At 34.7% G+C, this 19,136-nt stretch overlaps 1 protein-coding gene across 2 annotated transcripts; it reads right to left on the bottom strand.

The window, feature by feature from the left end:
* Positions 1-668: 668 nt before the first annotated feature.
* LOC145306650 (aflatoxin B1 aldehyde reductase member 2-like) lies at positions 669-16,156 on the bottom strand. Of its 2 annotated transcripts, XM_080148947.1 has the most exons (12): positions 15,837-16,154; positions 15,087-15,156; positions 13,584-13,705; positions 12,321-12,402; positions 11,102-11,192; positions 10,503-10,554; positions 8,661-8,792; positions 3,572-3,633; positions 3,062-3,126; positions 2,212-2,310; positions 1,765-1,894; positions 669-1,096 (listed from the first exon to the last, which is right to left on the bottom strand). In XM_080148947.1, exons 1-12 carry the CDS (start codon positions 15,906-15,908, stop codon positions 1,057-1,059), a joined length of 1,017 nt encoding a protein of 338 aa, XP_080005073.1. In that variant the 5' UTR covers positions 15,909-16,154; the 3' UTR covers positions 669-1,056. The 2 variants fall into 2 exon arrangements, with proteins under 2 accessions (XP_080005073.1, XP_080005074.1); XM_080148948.1 differs by lacking the exon at positions 15,087-15,156 and having other exon boundaries at positions 15,837-16,156.
* Positions 16,157-19,136: the final 2,980 nt, after the last annotated feature.

The raw sequence follows: 19,136 nt of genomic DNA on the forward strand, positions 1-19,136 counted from the left end.
TTGTTGGTATAAGCTGATAACAAATGCTCTTTGAATCTAATTGTCAGTTTTCATATTATTTGGCTTTTTGTGCTTCGCTTCTTATGGGATGTTGTCATTCTTGTTTATGATCCTAATAAAAATACACGTATTTCTAAACAACGCTATTCTGTAAATATTGTCTGTACGCTTATCAAGTTAATAAGTAACATTTTATCTGAAATAATAAAATACTTCTGGGGAAATTATCTAAAATGATGCAGCAAATCTTCTCTATAATTACAAAGCATAACACAAACCTAAATTCTAAGGGTTAAATTCACTGTAGTTGAAGTCTGTTTCTTTAGAAGTATTTATTTGAAATATATATAGGTGATCTTCTTACATCTATGATATACAAACAATACTTTATTAAGTAAAATTAATCATTTGCTTAATTAATACTCTCGTATTCATTCGAAACCGATTAATATCCGGTGGATTAGAACCAGTTTTCAGCCATACGAAAAATTATGTCTAGCATCGTATTTTATCCGGTTTTCTACGAATAAAAAAATGTACAATCATAAGTAAAACCAAATCTGCACTTCATTTTCTTTTTAAAAAATACTGTAATTATAAATGACGGCAGACAAACATACCATGATAGAATGTTTATAGAGTAACTATGCTTCTATGAATAAAAAAGCTGTGTTTAAATAGTTTATTTTAGAATGGTCATGTCATATAAATATAAATAAAATACATGTTATAAAAAATATTGTAAATATGGGATAAGACAATTAACGATAAATTAAAACACATCCCATGTGATAATGATAAACAAAATTATCCCTTTTTATCTAAGTTTGGACACTGCTAGTAAAAAAATGATATATATGATTTCAAAATCAGAAAGCCAAAAGTTTGTACTGTCAAATTTGTATTATTAAATTAAGATAATCACAAAATATCACATACTTTCTAACGGTGGCATGCGGTAGAGGGGATGTAGGTGAAAGGATCACCTTCAAATGATTTCACAACCCTCCTGGTGAATTACTAAGCACGCCAATGTTTTCTAACCTCTACTAGGATCTACTTCTCTTTAGTTGATGACAGAACTTGCATATATTCTCTAAAAAACAAGGATGACGACATCCATAAAAGTGAAGCGCTGAAACGGTAGAACAGACGAACATTAATACTTGTATAGTGTTAGAACTGAATAATCGGAATATAAATGTAAAATAGACGAAGCAAAATTGTGAGTAAATTTGTTGAAAAACTTCTTTATACAGGATAATGTTTGTGGACATACTTAAATTTTTAGGACTTGATTATAGAATTGCTTTGCTTATAATATTGTACTTTGTTGTCCCAGGAATCAGTATACCAAAAATCAAAACAATCGGATAATTAAATCACATAAAAATTTGTTAAAAGTAAAAAATCAACATGTTTAAAATGGACGTACGGACATTCTGGTAATGAATATAGCGTTGCTTTCTAAATCGTACTACAGGAATCACTATGCAAAGTTTGAAATCGATAGGACAATTCTAACATGCCTAAATTAACGGAAAAAGCTATCTGTCTAGGACGTACGGACCCTAATTATAGAAAAGCTTCGCTTTTATAAATTAAAAAAATTACTAAGTCTTGCTTTAGGTTCAAATAACAATATTTTTTTTCGGTGAATTAAAAATGGTTGAGAGAAATATTCAGCATTCACGGGCAAACATCCTGTTACTTTTATATATGGAAAAGCAATTTTTACAAAAAATAAAGTTCTAGGAAATATACCTAAAATATGTAGGGCATAGTCCCTTTGTCTGCTGCCACCAGTTGTCAAAATATTTGACAATAACTTTCTCCAGGGCAGGTTTGTCAGCCAGGGCCAGGTTGATTTTCAGCTGGTTTAAAGAACTGGCACCTCAATAAAAACAAGTATTAGAGCAGATGTTATAGAGAGAGAGGGGACAATGGGATGTTTATTACACTAGTCCCCAAAGTTTTATAGTAACGTTTTCTTATTCGTTAGCTTAATAACTTTGGGGACTATAGTTAATTTTAATTAGTTGGATAATTAATTTGAGTGTTCAAACGTTTTAACCACCTATTTTGATAGTTGAAGGGGTAATTTTGTGTATCATCGTTTGGGATGTACATCAATTTATCGGCCATTAGCTTATCCCTTTAGTTCAATGATTAGAGCAGATTTTCAGTGCATTGGTCATAAAACTAACCTACCTAGGATAACACAGTCGCCGTTTTCTGAAGACAATTTGGAGTGATTATAAATCCACCTGAACGCAGCTTCAGCAACTGTTACCTCCTCCTCGGAATATACTTCCTGTAGTTTCACAGTTACTTTTACAAAATTATAAATGCAATATCATAGGACGTCCAAGCTTTTTTTTTGAGGGAGGTGACATGCAGGGTTTTAAAGGTTTGAGGGGAGTCATCTAGTATATTTCTTAAAATTTTGAAGGGTTGTAAAATTTGGAGTTTCCAAGTTTGAGAGGGGTAAACATCCATTTACCCCCATCCTTGGACGTCTATGGTAAAAAGTACATATTAAGGTAAAGGAAAGTCGATCTCACACTTAATATTTCAGTTTTAAAAAAGAAAAAAATAAGTCAAATTTAGGGAGAAAGGGGCAAGTTTTTTTAAGGTAATTTCTATTGGGAGGGTTTTAGTGACTCCCCTAAAGTAGTTTTGAATTTTTCCTTAACAAATGAGAAGCATCACTATAAACTTAAAGGAGTACCATATCGGATCATCGGTTATTTTTATAGATAAAAAATAGCAGACAGATTAAAATAGATGAAGAACAAACTTTCTCCTTCAGTAGATTACAAATTTTGTTTAAAAGTTTGGATTGTTGGCTAGTTTTAATTAACCAATCAAGATTCAATATTGAATAAAAGTCCCTTAAGATTAAAGGTCCACGAATGATAGAACCAGATTTAAAGTCCAGGGTCCCATCCCTACCCCACCAATATTTTTTAAATAGGGAGGGAATAGTCACCCACATTACCCTTGCCTATTATTATGAACGGAAGAAATATGAATTTTATATATAAAAATTTAAAATAACTTTCCTTTAGCAGTACTTTAAGCCCTTCAATTTGATCGAAGTGCTCTTTCTTCCAATATCTCTGTCTGCAATAAAAAAAAGATCAAATACTAAAAACGCCGCTATTTTCAGTAGCGAAGTTACTCTATATTTCACTTTATCTGTTCGTACGTCATTCAATTAAAAATGTGATTTTCTCAACTATTATTTAAATAAACAGCTGATTTTTTTTATAAAAATCCCCTAAACTAATGAGCATCCATCATGTAGTCCGTCGGTCTGTCAGTATGTACAATATCCCCAATAATGAGACAAAAATTACCCCTTCTGTAGATTACAATTAGTGGTTGATATGTTTGAACACTCAAACTAATTAACCAACCAATCTAAATTCAATAAAGAATCAAAAAAGTTGTTATGCCAACGACTAAGAAAACGGATATTATAAAAAATTGGGAACTGTTTTAATAAACAGCCCAATGTCCCCATCCATCCCCTATGATGATACACAAAATTACCCCTGGTAAAAACCTGTAAACGCTATCCCAGCCAACTCCGTTGAATCTTCCCACGGTAATAGATTTATCTTTCTCCTGGAATAAAATTAATTTCATGATTGTCCGGATGATACACAACAAACTTCATTACCGCAAAATTTATTTTACATTTCCCAAAAATAAGTGTGATCTCGGACGAGGTATCAGATACCCCGGGCCTGAGTTACCCAGCAATAGGGGATTTTAAATTTCACACCTCATTTTGAAGATCTCAAGGCTAATTATTGGGGTTGAACACCCGGAATAGCGCTCATAAGCATTATAGATAGAATTTTTACAAAATGTGTTATGTTGTTTTGTGCCAAAAAAATACAAATATTTTATAAAAAAATATGTTGAGTGTTCATTAAAAAAATACTAAAATAGTCAATTTATTATAAAACTAAAGCATAAGGGATATTTACCCCACCCTCCTTATGAGAATTTATCCATTCCTTATAATTTCCTAATATTTCATAATGTCTCCCCCCCCCCTCATTCCCGTTCTTCACACAATCTTCAAAGAAATAGGAAGTATCACATTTCTAAATTTGTCCCCCCCACCAGTATATGTTTTTTAGATATGTATCTCTATAAGTCCCTTCTTCCCTCATACACTTTGTCTTTCTTTCTTACTGTAGTTTATTACTTAAGATCAATCAAAATTCATAATTTGTAAATTGCATATCAAAAACTATAAATCAAACAAAAGTGCACATATACAACTTGTTTAACATAAAAAAATCAACATATTTCATGAGTAGCATCCCTCATAATGACCTCATTCCTTTCTTTTCTCCTTTCTACCTCTTAAATGGATTCTTTAGTTCTACTTGGTGAAAATGTCTTCTTTCTCCGTCTCTAATTCTACATCTAATTCTTATTTTATTTATAGTACATTTTGGACTATTTTGACCTTGTTTAATAAACCCCCCTCCTCTCAAACTCTTTCCTTTTATTGGGTGGAGATTACTACTAATTAGTGACACTTGGCTTCCATAAATCCTTTTCACACCTTTAACTTACAGATTAAACAAGGATGACAACATCCATAAAAGTAATTTTCTAAAATCAGAAGGAAGGACAAACGAACAATAACTCCTGTAGAGTGTCAGCACTTATTAAGCAACGCAATAATTTATAAGCCCCAAAAAATTGTACAGAAATTTGTTGCAAAATGGTGTAAATACAGGGTACAGTAAAATCACTTTCTTTCATTATTAGAATTTGATTATAGAGACGCATTGCTCATAATATTGTACTAGGATTCATTATTCAAAATATTAAAAGTATATAAATAAGATGTTTTTGTCAAAAAATCAGCATATTTTATAGACATGCGGACTTTCTGGTAATAATTATAGATTTGCTACCAGATCATACCTAACAGTTATAAGAATCATCATATAAAGTTTAATATGAAGACAATTCTAATATGTCTAATTTAACGAAAAGAGGTAAACATAACGGATGGACGGACCGACGCTTATCATAGAAAAGCTTCGTTTTTAAAATCATAAATACAAGTTTTGTTAGCCGAGACCTTTGGCCCCTCGGGAATAACAAATTTGGTGTTAATCCTATGATATTTCTCTTTAATATCAGTGGAAAGCTGTCTATAATACGATGTGCTAACTAACTTTTCTCGTATTTTTGGTTATTCCTTCAATTTATTGACCATTATATTATCCCTTAAGATCCTTGTATCCACTATTTTAATTTTGATTAATTTGAATGCATTACATAAAAAGGGAAGGCTTTAATGATAAAGTAAATTAAATGTTGGATGCCAATTGGTATAGAAAATCTCTACAAAAAAAAATTCCATTCGTAGCTCTTGCATAGCAGCCAAGAAAATCAAAGGATAAAAATTTATAATTAATGAGTGGCTTTGCATGGTGTGTGAAGTGAAGGATCTCGTTAACTATGGTTCTTTTTTATAGTGAAGCTTCTCATAGGTTTATTACAATTTAAGGGGAGGGTACCACCCTCTCTAAAGAATCCGCCCGTTAAAAAACCCTACTCCATAATGCAAGTGCTCCTAGAGGCCTCAAGGGTATCAGCAAGCTAGCAATATTGTATCCATTTTCCCCACTACATAAAACTAGCATTTTAGGAAGAGAAAAATATTTTCAACTTCTAAGCTAGTAATTGAAATGTTTTAATACATCTATAAATAAAACAAGAATGACAACATCCATAAAAGCGAAACTCTGAAACAGTAGGAATCAGTATTCTAATAATCATATAAATAATGTTATTTTATCACTTAAAAACTGTTGCTATAAAGGTAACGATCATAGAGTAAATTTGCTTATCATTAAAGACTTATTACAGAGTGGCTTCGCTAATAAATCAGTTTATTGTTGTAGAAACTGCAATACTAATGTTATGCATGGTTTAAAGATTATAAAATATGAAATAAAGGCATTGATTTAATAGGAAAGCTGCTCTATGTTACAGAAGTTACTAATTTATCAATAACGTTGTAAAAGCTGTAATATTAATATTATGCATGGTTAAAAGATAAAAATAGATGAAATAAAGGCTTTGTTTTAATAGCGAAGCTGCTTTCTGTTACAGAATCTCCTTCCATCTCTCCATTTGTCTGTCTGTCTTTTTGACCATTGAAACAGTATGGGGAAATTTCTTTACTGCTATTCATGATAGACGGCTAATTTTTGACTGAATATTATCTTTACCGAGATGAGCATCCATTGCAAATCTACTCCAAAAAAGTTTTTGATCTGTCGGTCAGTTTGTATTGCTCTGAAATAAACCAAATTTTCACAGGAAATGAACAAAGAAAAATTTTCACCGCTCATAATATTACAGAGCTTCTTTTTAACTCACTATATCCGTCAGTCTATATGTTATGCTGTGTTTCGTATTTTTAAAAGCGAAGCCTTTCTATAATTAGGGTAGGTCCGTCCGTACGTCCGTCCGTAACGGATAGCTTTTTTTCGTTAATTTAGGAATGTTAGAATTGTCCTATCAATTCCAAATTTTGCATGGTGATTCCTTTAGTAGTTAAGTAAGATTTAGAAAGCGTAGCAACTCTATAATCATTACCAAAATGTCCGTAAGTCCATTTTAAACATGTTGATTTTTTTACTTTTTAACAACAAAGTTTTATGTGATCTAATCATCGGATTGATCTGATTTTTGATATATTGATTCCTGCGACAACAAAGTATAATGTAATAAGCGATGCAACTCTATAATCAAGTCCTGAAAATGTAAGTATGTCCATAAACATTATCCTGTATCAAGTTTTTTTTGTATCTGTTTTTCAACAAGTTTATTTACAGATTTGCTGACTCTTATACATCTATATATTGTTTATTCAGTTCTGACACTATACAAGTGTTCATGTTTGTTTGTCCTACTGTTTCGGTGCTTTGCTTTTATGGATGTTGTCATCCTTGTTTTATTCTGCTGACTCTTCCTTCACTATTTCTTCTATCTTTTGGGCTATGTTTCTGCCTTTTTATGGATATTATTGCTACTTATAGATATTGTCCTCCTTGTTGTTTATTTCTTAAATTGGAAATTATAAAACGGGAGGGATTATTCTATGTATTACAAATGTAATACTTAATCATATGTACGCCATTATAAACTTTGCTTGCTAAAGCAAATTTTTTTCCAAATTCTATATAAATTTTCAAAGAACCACTTTGTCTTATTTCACTTGTAATTGCAATATTTTACCATTCCTATTTGTATAGTAGTGGCACTGCAGAAACAATATAATCTTCAGTTAGAATTTCCCACCTTTTTGTGAGGTTGTTATGAATTATAATACAACTCCTCCCCATCTTAAACAGTTTATCAGGGAGAGAGGGGACATTGGGCTGTTTATTATGCTGGTACCTAAAGTTTTGTGATAATGTTTTCTTATTCGTTAGCTCAACAACTTTGAGGGACAAAGTGAATTTTTAATGGTTATATCAGTAAGTTGAGTGTTAAAACGGTTAAAGCACTAATTGTAATCTACAGGAGGGGTAATTATATGTATCATCATTGTGAATGTATATTAATTTATAGTTTATTGTCTTATCCCTTTAAATCCCTGCATTTTATTTATCATATAGCCCGGTGACCTTAGTTGGGTTTATGACACATTTATTACCTCTTTCCTCCCCCCTACCCCATCTTCCTCGATATAGTAATGCCACGTCTCGCGGTCGTTGCGGTCATGCGTCATATTGAAAGGTTGACGCAAATTTCAGATCTCAGTTTTTGCTATTTGATTTACTATTTTTCTCTATAAGATAACAACGATGCTTGCAAGATTATTTAATTCGCTATAATATAAAGATATTTTTTTCAAATCGCGAAATCTGGGATCTGAAATTTGCGTCACCCTTCCAACCTGACGCATGACGGCGTATGTCCGGGAGATATGGCATTATTTAGTCCACTATCTTTATCAATTCTAAATCAATTTCCTTTACCTCATATACCCCTTTCCCAACCCTTAAAATCCTTTTTAAAGTGTAAATTTCAACCCCAATAATTTGCCTTGAGATTTATGGGATTTCTGAAATTTGAAACAAAAAGTTTATTGCTGGCTTTCTGAGTCGGGCTTTCTGTATCCTAACCCGTGATCTCCTAAGGGATGAAATTTGAACTTGAAATTTTAGACTTAATTTTTACAGTGGTGAAACTGTGGATAATGCAAACAGAACACCAAGATTTGGAACAGTAGTTCAGTTCAGGCGCGTTTCTCTATTTGACTATGAAGTCCAGAAAATACGGCCACCCTGTTCCTCTATGAAGTCCTGTCCTTGGCATGTGCTTCAGCCAATTCTAATTTATTTAGGTCCTTTTCAGTGCTGTGCTTCCAGGTCCTTTGTGGTCGTCCCTTTCTACATTTACTAATGGGGTTCCATCTTAAACACATTTTTTGTAAACCTATTATATTCCATTCTGAGCACATGTCCTAGGCACCTTGGTCTTTCACTTCTGCTTCAATACTGTTGGACTTAATCTTAGAAGTTAGAATACAATTCAATATTTGATATTTTGTTAAGGATTCTAGGAATCAAAAATACTACCTTCAATTAAAATTTACCAACCTGTTGATATGAATATTTGCCGGTGAGTATTCCACCAGCCAGAGGACTGTAAGCATAAAATGCAATGCCATAATGTCTCAAACAAGGAAATAATTCCTCCTCCACACTTCTGGTCACACAGGAATACATCCCCTGAATATAAATAACTGTTTTTTTCTCTCCAATATTTAACCGGTTAAAACCGGACTATTCTAGAAAAAGTCGGATTTTTGCCAACCCTGCTAACTACCGAAATAATTCCTCCTCCACACTCCTAGTCAGACAGGAATAAATCCCCTGAATATTTTTCTTAAAATTAAAGTAACAGGATGTATGTATGTGTGTACCGAAGGATCACGCTTCCTTTCAGACAGAATACATGCCCTATCTATAATACAAAGTAGAATGATGTCTGTCTGTTTGTGTGTTTGTTTGTCTGTTTGTTTGTAGCGAAGGATCTCGCTAACCGCTGAACCGATCAGGTTCTCCTTTACAGGGGTCCCGGGAAGGTTTATAACTAATTTCTTGGGGGGTGGGACAACCCCAATATCCCAAAAAATGAAAAATACCCCCCCCCCCAAAAAAAATGTCTTATTAAAACTAAAATTAAAACAGTTGGGTCTACTAAACCCCCCCCTGAATTTTTTATTTTTTTATTTTTCTTTTAAATCTTAAATACGAAAATTTGTTTCATCAAACCTCTTGGGGTAAAGCCCCTAGAGGCTAGGGGCGAAGCCGCTAGTATATTAATAAACTGTTTATAAAAAAAGTATTTTTGGTGTTTGTATATTATTAATCCTTATAATAAAGTAACAGGATTTATTTCTGTATGTATCTACATGGTTCTACTTTAATATGTCCTAGGAAGGATTATAACTATTTTATTTAGAGGGGAGGGGGGTACAACCACCCTCCCAAGAGAAATCGCCTCTAAAATTAATATCCCCCCCCCAAAAAAAAAATATACTACAAAAAATCTGCTCTGTTACTCATTTTGTCCTTTGCTACTTATGGACGTTGTCGTCGTTATTTTTAAATTAACTTATGTTGATAATATATATTTAACTAGCGGCTTCGCCCCTAGCTTTGCCCCAAGAGGTTTTATCAAACCAATTTTTCGTATTTTAGATTTAAAAGAAAAATTATAAAAAAAATTAGGGGAGGGATTTTTTTTTTTTTTTTTTTGGATGGGGGGGTAATCAACCCCACTTTTTAAATTTTAGTTTTAAAAAGAATTTTTTTTTTTTTTGGGGATATTTTTCATTTTTTGGTGGGTTGGGGGTGTCCCACCCCCCAAGAAAATAGTTATAAACCTTCCCGGGACCTATTAGAAGCTACCCTGTAAAGGATAACCCAATCGGTTCAGCGGTTAGCGAGATCCTTCGCTACAAACAGACAAACAGACAGACAGACATCGTTCTACTTTGTATTATAGTTATCAACATGTACAATTTAATCTAGACAGACAAGAGTAGTTTAATAGGAGGGAACATGAACCTTGCTCAAAATAATATTTAACTGGCTACTACGCCCCTAACTTTTAGGGGCTCTTTATTCCAAGAGGCAGAGACAGGTTAGAAAAATAGCCTGGAACTATTCCAAGATATATATCTAGAAAAAGAATGACCTAAAACCAACACAGGATCTATAGAAAGCTTCCATTAAAGGGAGAACTCAATCAGTTCAGTAGTCATTGAGATCTTGAGCTTCAAACACAAAAAACTTTACTACTTTACATAATAGGATTTATAGACAAAACAAGGATGACAATAAATATAGATAAAATTGGCGGCGGTGGAAAACGGCAGTACCACCGCCGTTTTCCTCTCCACATTCTCCTCCTCCCCCGCCTATTATTCTCACCTGATAAACAGAAGGCTGAATCCAATCGTTCTTTCTACAGATCTCAACAGTACTACAGTATATATATAACTAGCGGCAACGCCCCTAGAGGCCTCTAATAGCACTTTAAGTGTTTTTTTTTATTTATTCATGTCTATGTTGGGTTCAAATCTATTCGTAAAAGCAAAAATATTAAAAAGAATTTAGATTTTTTGTGATTTCTCTTGCGAGGGTGGTGGTACCCTCCCCCAAAATAGTTATAAACCTTGCCGGGACCTATGAAAAGCTACCCTGTTAAAGAGAACCTGATCAGTTAAGCGGTTGGCGAGATTCTTCAGTACAGACAAACAGAGATCCTGTTACTTTATTATAAGGATATGTTTGAAAATATTTACCTAGTTTTAAAATACAATGAACATAAATAAATTCTATGAAATAAACGTACCACCTACACTGTTCTGTTTTAAACCCTTTTAGAAAACTTTGGGAACCTGTGCAATTTACAGTCCATTCCCCCCTCCCTACCTGGGTTTATTAATTTTCTACCTGGCAACTTCCCATGCGGAGTAGTTACTAGTTAGAGAGGCCCAAATTACTTGTGTTAATAAAACTTTGGGTACCTGGCAACCTCCCATGCGGAGAAGTTTGAGAGTCCCAGCTTTGCGAAGAGACCATTCTTGTGCATATCATTCATTACGCGCATTGTTTCCTCTAGAAACAAAGATGACAACATCCATAAAAGCGAAGCTCTGAAATGGAAGGACGAACGAACATTAACACTTGTAGAGTGTCAGTACTTAATAATTAAAATATGAATAAATAAAAGTCGAAAAAAATTGTAAGTAAATTTGTTAAAAAAAACTGCTTAAATACAGAATAATAAATAAGGACATGCTTCCCTGCTTCTAATTGATTGTAGAGATGCTTTCGCTTATAACATTGTACTTTGTTGTCCCAGGAATCACTATTCCAAAAATCAGGTCAATCGGATTATCATATCACAAAAAATCAACATGTTTAAAATGGTCGTGCGGACATTCTGGTAACGGTTATAGAGTTGCTACGCTTTCTAAATCGTACCTAACTAATACAGGAATCACCATGCAAAGTTTGAAATCGATAGGACAATTCTAATATGCCTAAACTAACGTAAAAAGATATCCGTACTAGACGGACCAACCCTAATTATAGAAAAGCTTCGCTTTTAAAAATATCATCTTTAATCGATATATTATTATTTAGATGTTGCACCAGATTTTTATATATTTAATTAAGTAAAACTTGTAGCAGGCTAAAATAACGACTCCCTCCAAACCCCATCCCCTCCCCCCCCCTAATGAACAAATGACAGAGTAAATAGCAACCTAAATTGACGAAAAATAAAGTTATAGAGAAGATGTTCCGTGGTCATAATATGATGAACAATCGAAAATCACTAAACCTCTACAAAAAAAAATTTATGAGCGACAAACTGAACAAGGAAGTTCTTTACTGGATGTTCTTTGGCAAGGTGTATCTTAACAAATAAAAATCAGCCGTCTGTCTTAAATCTTATTTCCCACCATACGTTACGGACTAACCGACGGACGGACAGACGAAGTGAATTATAGATCATAGGACAAACGCAGGAGTGGACACTTAACCTATCCTAACCTACTTTAGACCATCTTATAGGTTTTTTTAAATGCCTAACCCCTGCGGGAGTCTTATTTGTACATTCATATCTTAACCTAACCTAATCTGTATAGAAATACCTAATTCAATTAATATTTTAACACTACTGCATTTGTCCACTCCGACGTTTGGGACTCCTGCGTTTGTCCTGGAACCGAATTATACCTATATCAGTGTTGTGGTCAGGTGCGTGAAGATACAAAAGTTCAACTTGGTCACATTTCAATCTTTTCAAACAGGTTGCCAACTAAATATACAAAATTCGGGTATAGTCCCTTTCGTGGCAACGTTTTTATTAAGTTTAATGATTATTTTTTATGACACTGATCTATTATACATTGTTTTCTAGAAGTCCATCCATAACTTTTGAGTTTCACTACTTGTCATCCTTGTTTATGAAGAATTTTGGGGATATAGTCCCTTTCTTGGCAACGCCTTTTAAGGGGCATTTCGTCGTATTTTCACAGTAGCTTTTAATAAGTTATTTTAAGTTAGGTTAGATGATTGCCCCGCAGGGTTAGGCAGTTGGCCCCGCAGGGTTAAAGCCGCGCTGCAAGGTTAGAGCCGCCCCGCAGGGTTAGAGCTGCCCGCATAGGGGCTAGAAATAGAAAAAAAAATATAATGTAAAATACGACGAAACGCCCCTTAAGAGGCCTTGTCAAGAAAGGGACTATATCCCCAAAATTCTTCATAAACAAGGATGACAAGTAGCGAAACTCAAAAGTTATGGATATACTTCTGGAAAAAAATGAACTATAGATCAGTGTCATAAAAAATAAACATTAAACTTAACTTTAAAAATCACGAAACCTTTTTAAAATATAAAATAACGCGAAAATCTAGGAAACAATCTAGCACTCCATCCAATAAGCAAATATCAATAAAATTTGATGAAAATATGTAGAATGTGAACTTATTCAATCGCCGAAAATTTTAACTGTCTATCTTGAACAGGAGCTGAGAAAATAACGTTTCCCCGTTAGTGTTACAGACTGTCGGACAGATAAAGTGAACTATAGAGTAGCTTCCCTACTAAAAATATGTGCATGACCGACAGACCGACGGACTAAGTAAGTTGTGCACTGGATGCACTTTGCATTGGAAAGGTGTATCAATACCAAAACCAGCAGATAAAGTTAATCCTTATACTAAAGTAACAGAATGTCTGTCTGTATGTTTGTACCGAAGAATCTCGCTAACCGCTGAAACCATCGGGTTATCCTTAACAGGGTAGCTTCTCATAGCTCCCGGGAAGGTTTATAACTATTTTTATGGAAGGGTACCACCACCCTTACAAGAGAAATCGCCTTAAGAGAAAAACTACCCCCTTCCCCAAAAAATTGCAATTCATCTCCCCCTCTTCAAGTGCCCCTTGATGCTAGTTATGTATATAGCAACTTTAAAAAATGTTCGAAGTTATAGTGTTACCTGTTCTCTCAAGCTTTCTTCCTTAAAACTTTTGCCATCCCAAGGATTAAGTTTTGTGGCTATATGGCAATTCTTTTCTCTCCAAGATGTCATATTTCCCAGGAATTCTTCACTTTGTCCACCTAGTCAACACAAACATCTAAATTTTAAAGGGGGGAGGCGGATGTGCTACTTTTTGAAACCAAAAGTAAATGCACATGAACTCAGCCCATATAAGAGTTACAGCTCTAAAATTTGGCACAGCAGTTGCTTTTGTGGAGAACAATATGGAACTGTCAAGATACGGCGGTGGAACCGCCGCCCCCGCCGGAAACCGCCGTTTCCCGCCTTTTTTCACCAAATTATAGTTCTCAATCATCTGAAATACCTAAACTTTTTTTCTCTTAAATATTTCCCTTATATTTTCACCTGAAACATGTCAATACTAAAAAAAGTGTAAAATCTTATGTGTCAAGTGAAAATATGAGGGAAATTTTTATGAAAAAAAGAGTTTATCTCAGATGATTAAAAATTGTCTATAATGGCGAGAATAAGCAAAAAAAAAATCCGTTGGTTTTCGGCAGGAGCGGCGGTTCCGCCGCCGTTTCTTCACAGTTCCATATTGTTCTTCACAAAAGAAACTGCTATGCCGAATTTTAGAGCTGTAACTCTTTTATGGGCTGAGATCATGCGCGTTTTACTTTTGGTTTCAAAAAGTGGCACATCCGCCCCCTCCCCTTTTAACAAGTTTAATATACCTATACGGAATCTTAGTGCAAAATTTGAAAATTCTTACATGTCCAAATCAATGATCAAAGCTTTTCATTACTGACGTTTATATCAACAATAATTATAGAAAAGATGTGCTTTAAAAAATTCAATAAAGTTGTGAGTAAGATTCCAGTCAAATGGGCTTATTAGGTAAAACTGTTTTTAAAAGCGAAGCTTTTCTATAATTAGGGTCGGTCCGTCCGAACGTCCGTAACGGATAGCTTTTTTCGTTAATTTAGGCATGTTAGAATTGTCCTATCGATTTCAAACTTTGTATGGTGATTCCTTTAGTAGTTAGGTACGATTTAGAAAGCGTAGCAACTCTATAATCATTACCAGAATGTCCGTACGTCCATTTTAAACATGTTGATTTTTTTACTTTTTTAACAACGAATTTTTATGTAATCTAATTATCCGATTAATCTGATTTTTGGTATATTGATTCCTGAGACAACTATGTATAATGTTATAATAATCCTGTATCAAGTAGTTTTTCAACAAATTTACTTACAATTTTGCTTCGACTCTTATACATCTATATTCTGATTATTCAGTTCTGACACTATACAAGTGTTAATGTCTGTTTGTCCCACCGTTTCAGTGCTTCGCTTTTATGTATGTTGTCATCCTTGTTAAATATGCGTTTAATTATACTAAGCGTCAACATTAAGTTAGACTTAATAAGCGCATTTGACTGGATGCTTGCTCACAATTTTACGGAAAATTGCAAAAGCTAATGTTCCCGTTGTTTACCAGTATACATGTATGCAGTGTCAATATGCCGAGTTTCCTCACTATGTGCTAGGAATAGATCAACCATTTCCTGTAATATAATATTACCAAGATTAGATTTCATGAAAACTCATGCCTTTGTAGGCTAAAACAAGGATGACAACATCCATAAGTAGCGAAGTTTATGAATTATGAATGGTTTAAAAAAAGGAAGTGCAGGGGGGAGGGTATGACTGGATAGAAGCGTGGAGTTTATTATATAGCACCCTAACCCTGCAACGCTACTTCGTTCCCTTTTAAACCTAACATAGGCCAAACACTTACAACGATTCAAAATACCCTCCTCCCTTTATATTAAACTAGCGGCTTCGCCCCTAGCCTCTAGGGGCTTTGCCCCAAGAGGTGATAAAAAAAAATATGGCGAAAATCGTAAAGGACCATAGAAATCTCCTTCAAAAAACAAAAAAAATGGGGGGGGGGGTTTTTTGGTTTTTGGGGGGGTTGGGGGTGTCCTACCCCCCAAGAAAATAGCTTAAAACCACCACAGGACCAATAGGTAGATACCCTGAAGAGTAGAATCCGATCGGTTCAGTGGTTACCGAGATCTTAAGGGACAGACAGACAGACATCGTTCTACTTTGTATTATAGATTTAGTCAAAAGGGGACCTGGGACTTGGGGGGGGAGGTGGTTGTATGGCCCACAAGTCACTTTGAGAAATACCGCCGAATAATAATAATTTTGAATTAGGAAAACGGGATGTTTTTGGCACCTGAGGCATAGTTCCGACACATTGACCCCGACCAAATTCCATGGACCCCAACACTGTACCAACTCGATTCATTATTATCTGAAATCACATCAATACCCTACTTAATATATAAAGTAATACAAAATATTTAAAATATATTATGTTTTATAATTATGCATAATATTAGTTTATTTTTGGACATTTATTAATTACATTGGTAGTTTGTGGAATTGATATTTTTTGCTCCACATAAATATAAGATATATGACCATAAGGAGTAGAGGGGCCACCTAGCATACTTCCTACCTTTTAGGAAACTGCCATTTGGAAGAAAGATTTTATATAAATTAACCATATGTCATATATTTATGTTGTGATGTCATATATTTAAGTTTGCAGACATGTTTTAGTTGTTACTCTTAATTACTCTTCAATTGCTCTCAGAAAGAATAAAGAGAAAATATATTTAAGTCAGTTGATATTGAGAGTCCTAACACAGAACATTATCTGGTTTGGGTTCGAGTCTTTATTAAGACCAATACAGCTATTTACAGACATCCTACTACTTTAGCTAGTTTGCATAGGCAGATATTCTACCCCTTCAAAGTGCATAGTTAATTAATACATTGTATTAATTAAACAGACAGTCATCCTGTTGCTTGGTGTCCTGATATACAGACAGACATCCTGCTACTTCAGAACTTTCCAGCTTAAATAATCAGTAGTTTTGAATTATTAATATATTTAACCATTTCTAAATAAAGTATCTATATATAATCTTATTTACTCAAAAACTGCATTTAATCCAATATAATAAATACTTAAAAAACTGTTTGCATTTTGAATTGAATATTAAGTCTACTCTATCATTAACTTATGTAAGTCTGTCTATTTCACATTTGGCGCAGTCTTATTGTGCTACGTGTTATTTAGACCTGCTACTGAGTTAAGGGTGGGGGAAGTGGTGTTTAATTTGAATTCAATCACTTTTTGAGATTTTTTATCTCGGATTTTTCACAGTTTTGTTTTATTTTTTTTATATTTATAACTTGATTTATATTTTAGGTTTCTGTGGAATTTCATTCTTTAACTCTTCTGATCTAAATTTCACGGCGAATCTAGTTCTAGTGCTCGGATATGGCTGATGGAGAAAAAGGAGAGTGGGGTAAAAATGAAGGCAAGCGTGGACGGCCGCCTAAGCGTCCTCGGGAGACTGACAGTCAGGATGATGATGGAACTCCCGAAAATTGGGAGGAGGATGATGATGTGGCTGAGGATGTTGGTGCAGGTGCCAATGCGAATGTGGAGTCGGCGTTGGGCGAGGTGGAGAATGACGTTGTGCCTGAAAGCATAAAAAAATATGTTAGGGCAATGTTAAAAGAGCATACGACTGTCAAGGGTCAGGTGGATAAGCTAACGGCGGCGAATAAACGGCTGGAGAATAAGGTGAAAGAGTTCAAAAATTCTGATGAGCATAAGAAGTTAGGCTATGATGTTGATTTGGCTACTATTAAGAAAAAGGTGGCGCAATTGCCAGCGGATGGGGATATTAGCGGTTTTTTGTATGAGACAAGTATGGGGGCTAGTGTATCTGCAGTCAAATTGACGGGAGATGATTCGTTTAATGCATCTTTCATTAATCGTTTGAGTGTGGAGGCTAAATTGGATTCTACCAATTTCGAGGCTAAAAGGGTGAAAAGTGCTCCTGGACATCTGAAATTTTCGCAGATTGAGTTTTTGGGTCTGGTTGGGAATGGAAATTGGATGAATGTTCGTGAGAGTTGTCTGACCGAATATGAGAATCAATTGTTGGATATATTTCCTTTAATTGAGGAAAGGGCTGAAGTGCTTAAGGCTTATAAAAAGGTGGCCGGCGGTAGTGTAAGTCAACAGACTGTAGAGGAACAGTTTAAGGAGTTTTGTCTTGTAAGAGGAGTCAAGTGGGATAGTGATTTTGTGCGGGATGCTCCATTTTGGGATGGAAACATTGATTTTGAGGATTATTTCTTATCATTATGGAGGGTTGCTCGGTTCGCAAAATTGGAGGATCCTATGCTTTTCAAGGACGTTCTGTATAATAGGATATTTGAGTGCAAAGGAAAGAAGATGGGGAGGCTAATTACGCCGGAAGCCAATGCTTCCCTAAGTGCTTTAGGTTATTACCTGTTGATAAGAAGGTTGGTGATACCTTTTGCTGATATTGAAACTGCGACTGAGTACTTTTATGCCCTGAAACAGAAAAGTGGTCAAAATGTGGATGGATTCTTCAATGCTAAGTTACGGCTGTTTAGGCTTATGCATCCTGGTCAAATTTCTAGACAATTTTGGCGTGATTTCTACAATAATGTGGCTAAGAATTTGCTGTTTTCTGATTTAGCTAGAGATATGGCTAATTTCATTGAAACTATGCATTACCTGGAAGATTACAGTGCTTTCTTGACTTATTTGATTCGCAGAGGTCAGCATTACATAAGCTGGGCCCGTTCTGGACACGTCTCACCTGAAAATGTAACGTCCTGTTATTCTCAGGCTATGGAAGGGTTGAAGCTAGAGGATTCCAGAGAGGTAAAAGCTAGGCCTGTAATCAGTGAAGTGCATGTATCTGATTTGGAGGGCAGGACTGAGATTTACGATAATAATGCGTGGATTGAAGGGGATGATGATATTCCTTGGGATCAGGTTGAGAACGTGATTGGGGCTCTGAATTCGAAGGCTAAAACTATGATCTGTTGGTATTGTGGGAAAAAAGGTCATGTAGTGGCTAGTTGCTGGCAGAAGAGGGACGGTAAGCCGCCAGCTCCTGATTCTCGCATAGGAAAGACCAAAGTTAGGTTTTTCTCAGCAGGTAGCGAAAAGAAAGAAGGTTCTGGAGTGCCTAATAATAGGGTAATACCTGAGCAGTTTCTGAAGAAGACAGTCAATCAGGTGGGGCCTGTTGTGGATTCTGAAAAGAGCAGAGATGAGAAACAGTATGAGGCTATGATTGCTGACATAGCTAGGAACAATTTCCAGCAATATCCTATGTAATGGATATGATTGATTTGATATATAAATTTCATTTTGGGATGAAATTTATAGATCGTTCTTTTATTCGTATTCATTATATAGGCTATAGTACTGTAGTTGATTTTTTCTGGGTTTGCTATGTGTAATTAGTTAATTTTGCTGTTTTGTATTCAGATAATTGCTCTCAACTTTATAAAGTATTTCTGTCTTGCTTATTCTTCAGTCAAGGTGTGATCGTGTTAGTAGCTGTTAATGAAAACAATATATATATATTTATATATATATATTTACCATATATTATATTTTTGATAGGTA

Source organism: Acartia tonsa, chromosome 14 (genome assembly GCF_053477335.1).
Source record: "Acartia tonsa isolate MP-2025a chromosome 14, ASM5347733v1, whole genome shotgun sequence".
NCBI lineage: Eukaryota > Metazoa > Arthropoda > Copepoda > Calanoida > Acartiidae > Acartia > Acartia tonsa.

What these genes read in the sequence shown, in the direction of transcription:
- LOC145306650 (XM_080148947.1), bottom strand. Translation starts at nt 15,908, where the DNA reads ATGAATCGAGTTGGTACAGTGTTGGGGTCCATGGAATTTGGTCGGGGT. An exon ending in GTGTCGGAACTATGCCTCAG is followed by an intron (nt 15,157 to 15,836) that starts GTGCCAAAAACA and finishes ATTATATTACAG; the next exon opens with GAAATGGTTGATCTATTCCT. An exon ending in GCAAATATTCATATCAACAG is followed by an intron (nt 3,634 to 8,660) that starts GTTGGTAAATTT and finishes ATTTTATTCCAG; the next exon opens with GAGAAAGATAAATCTATTAC.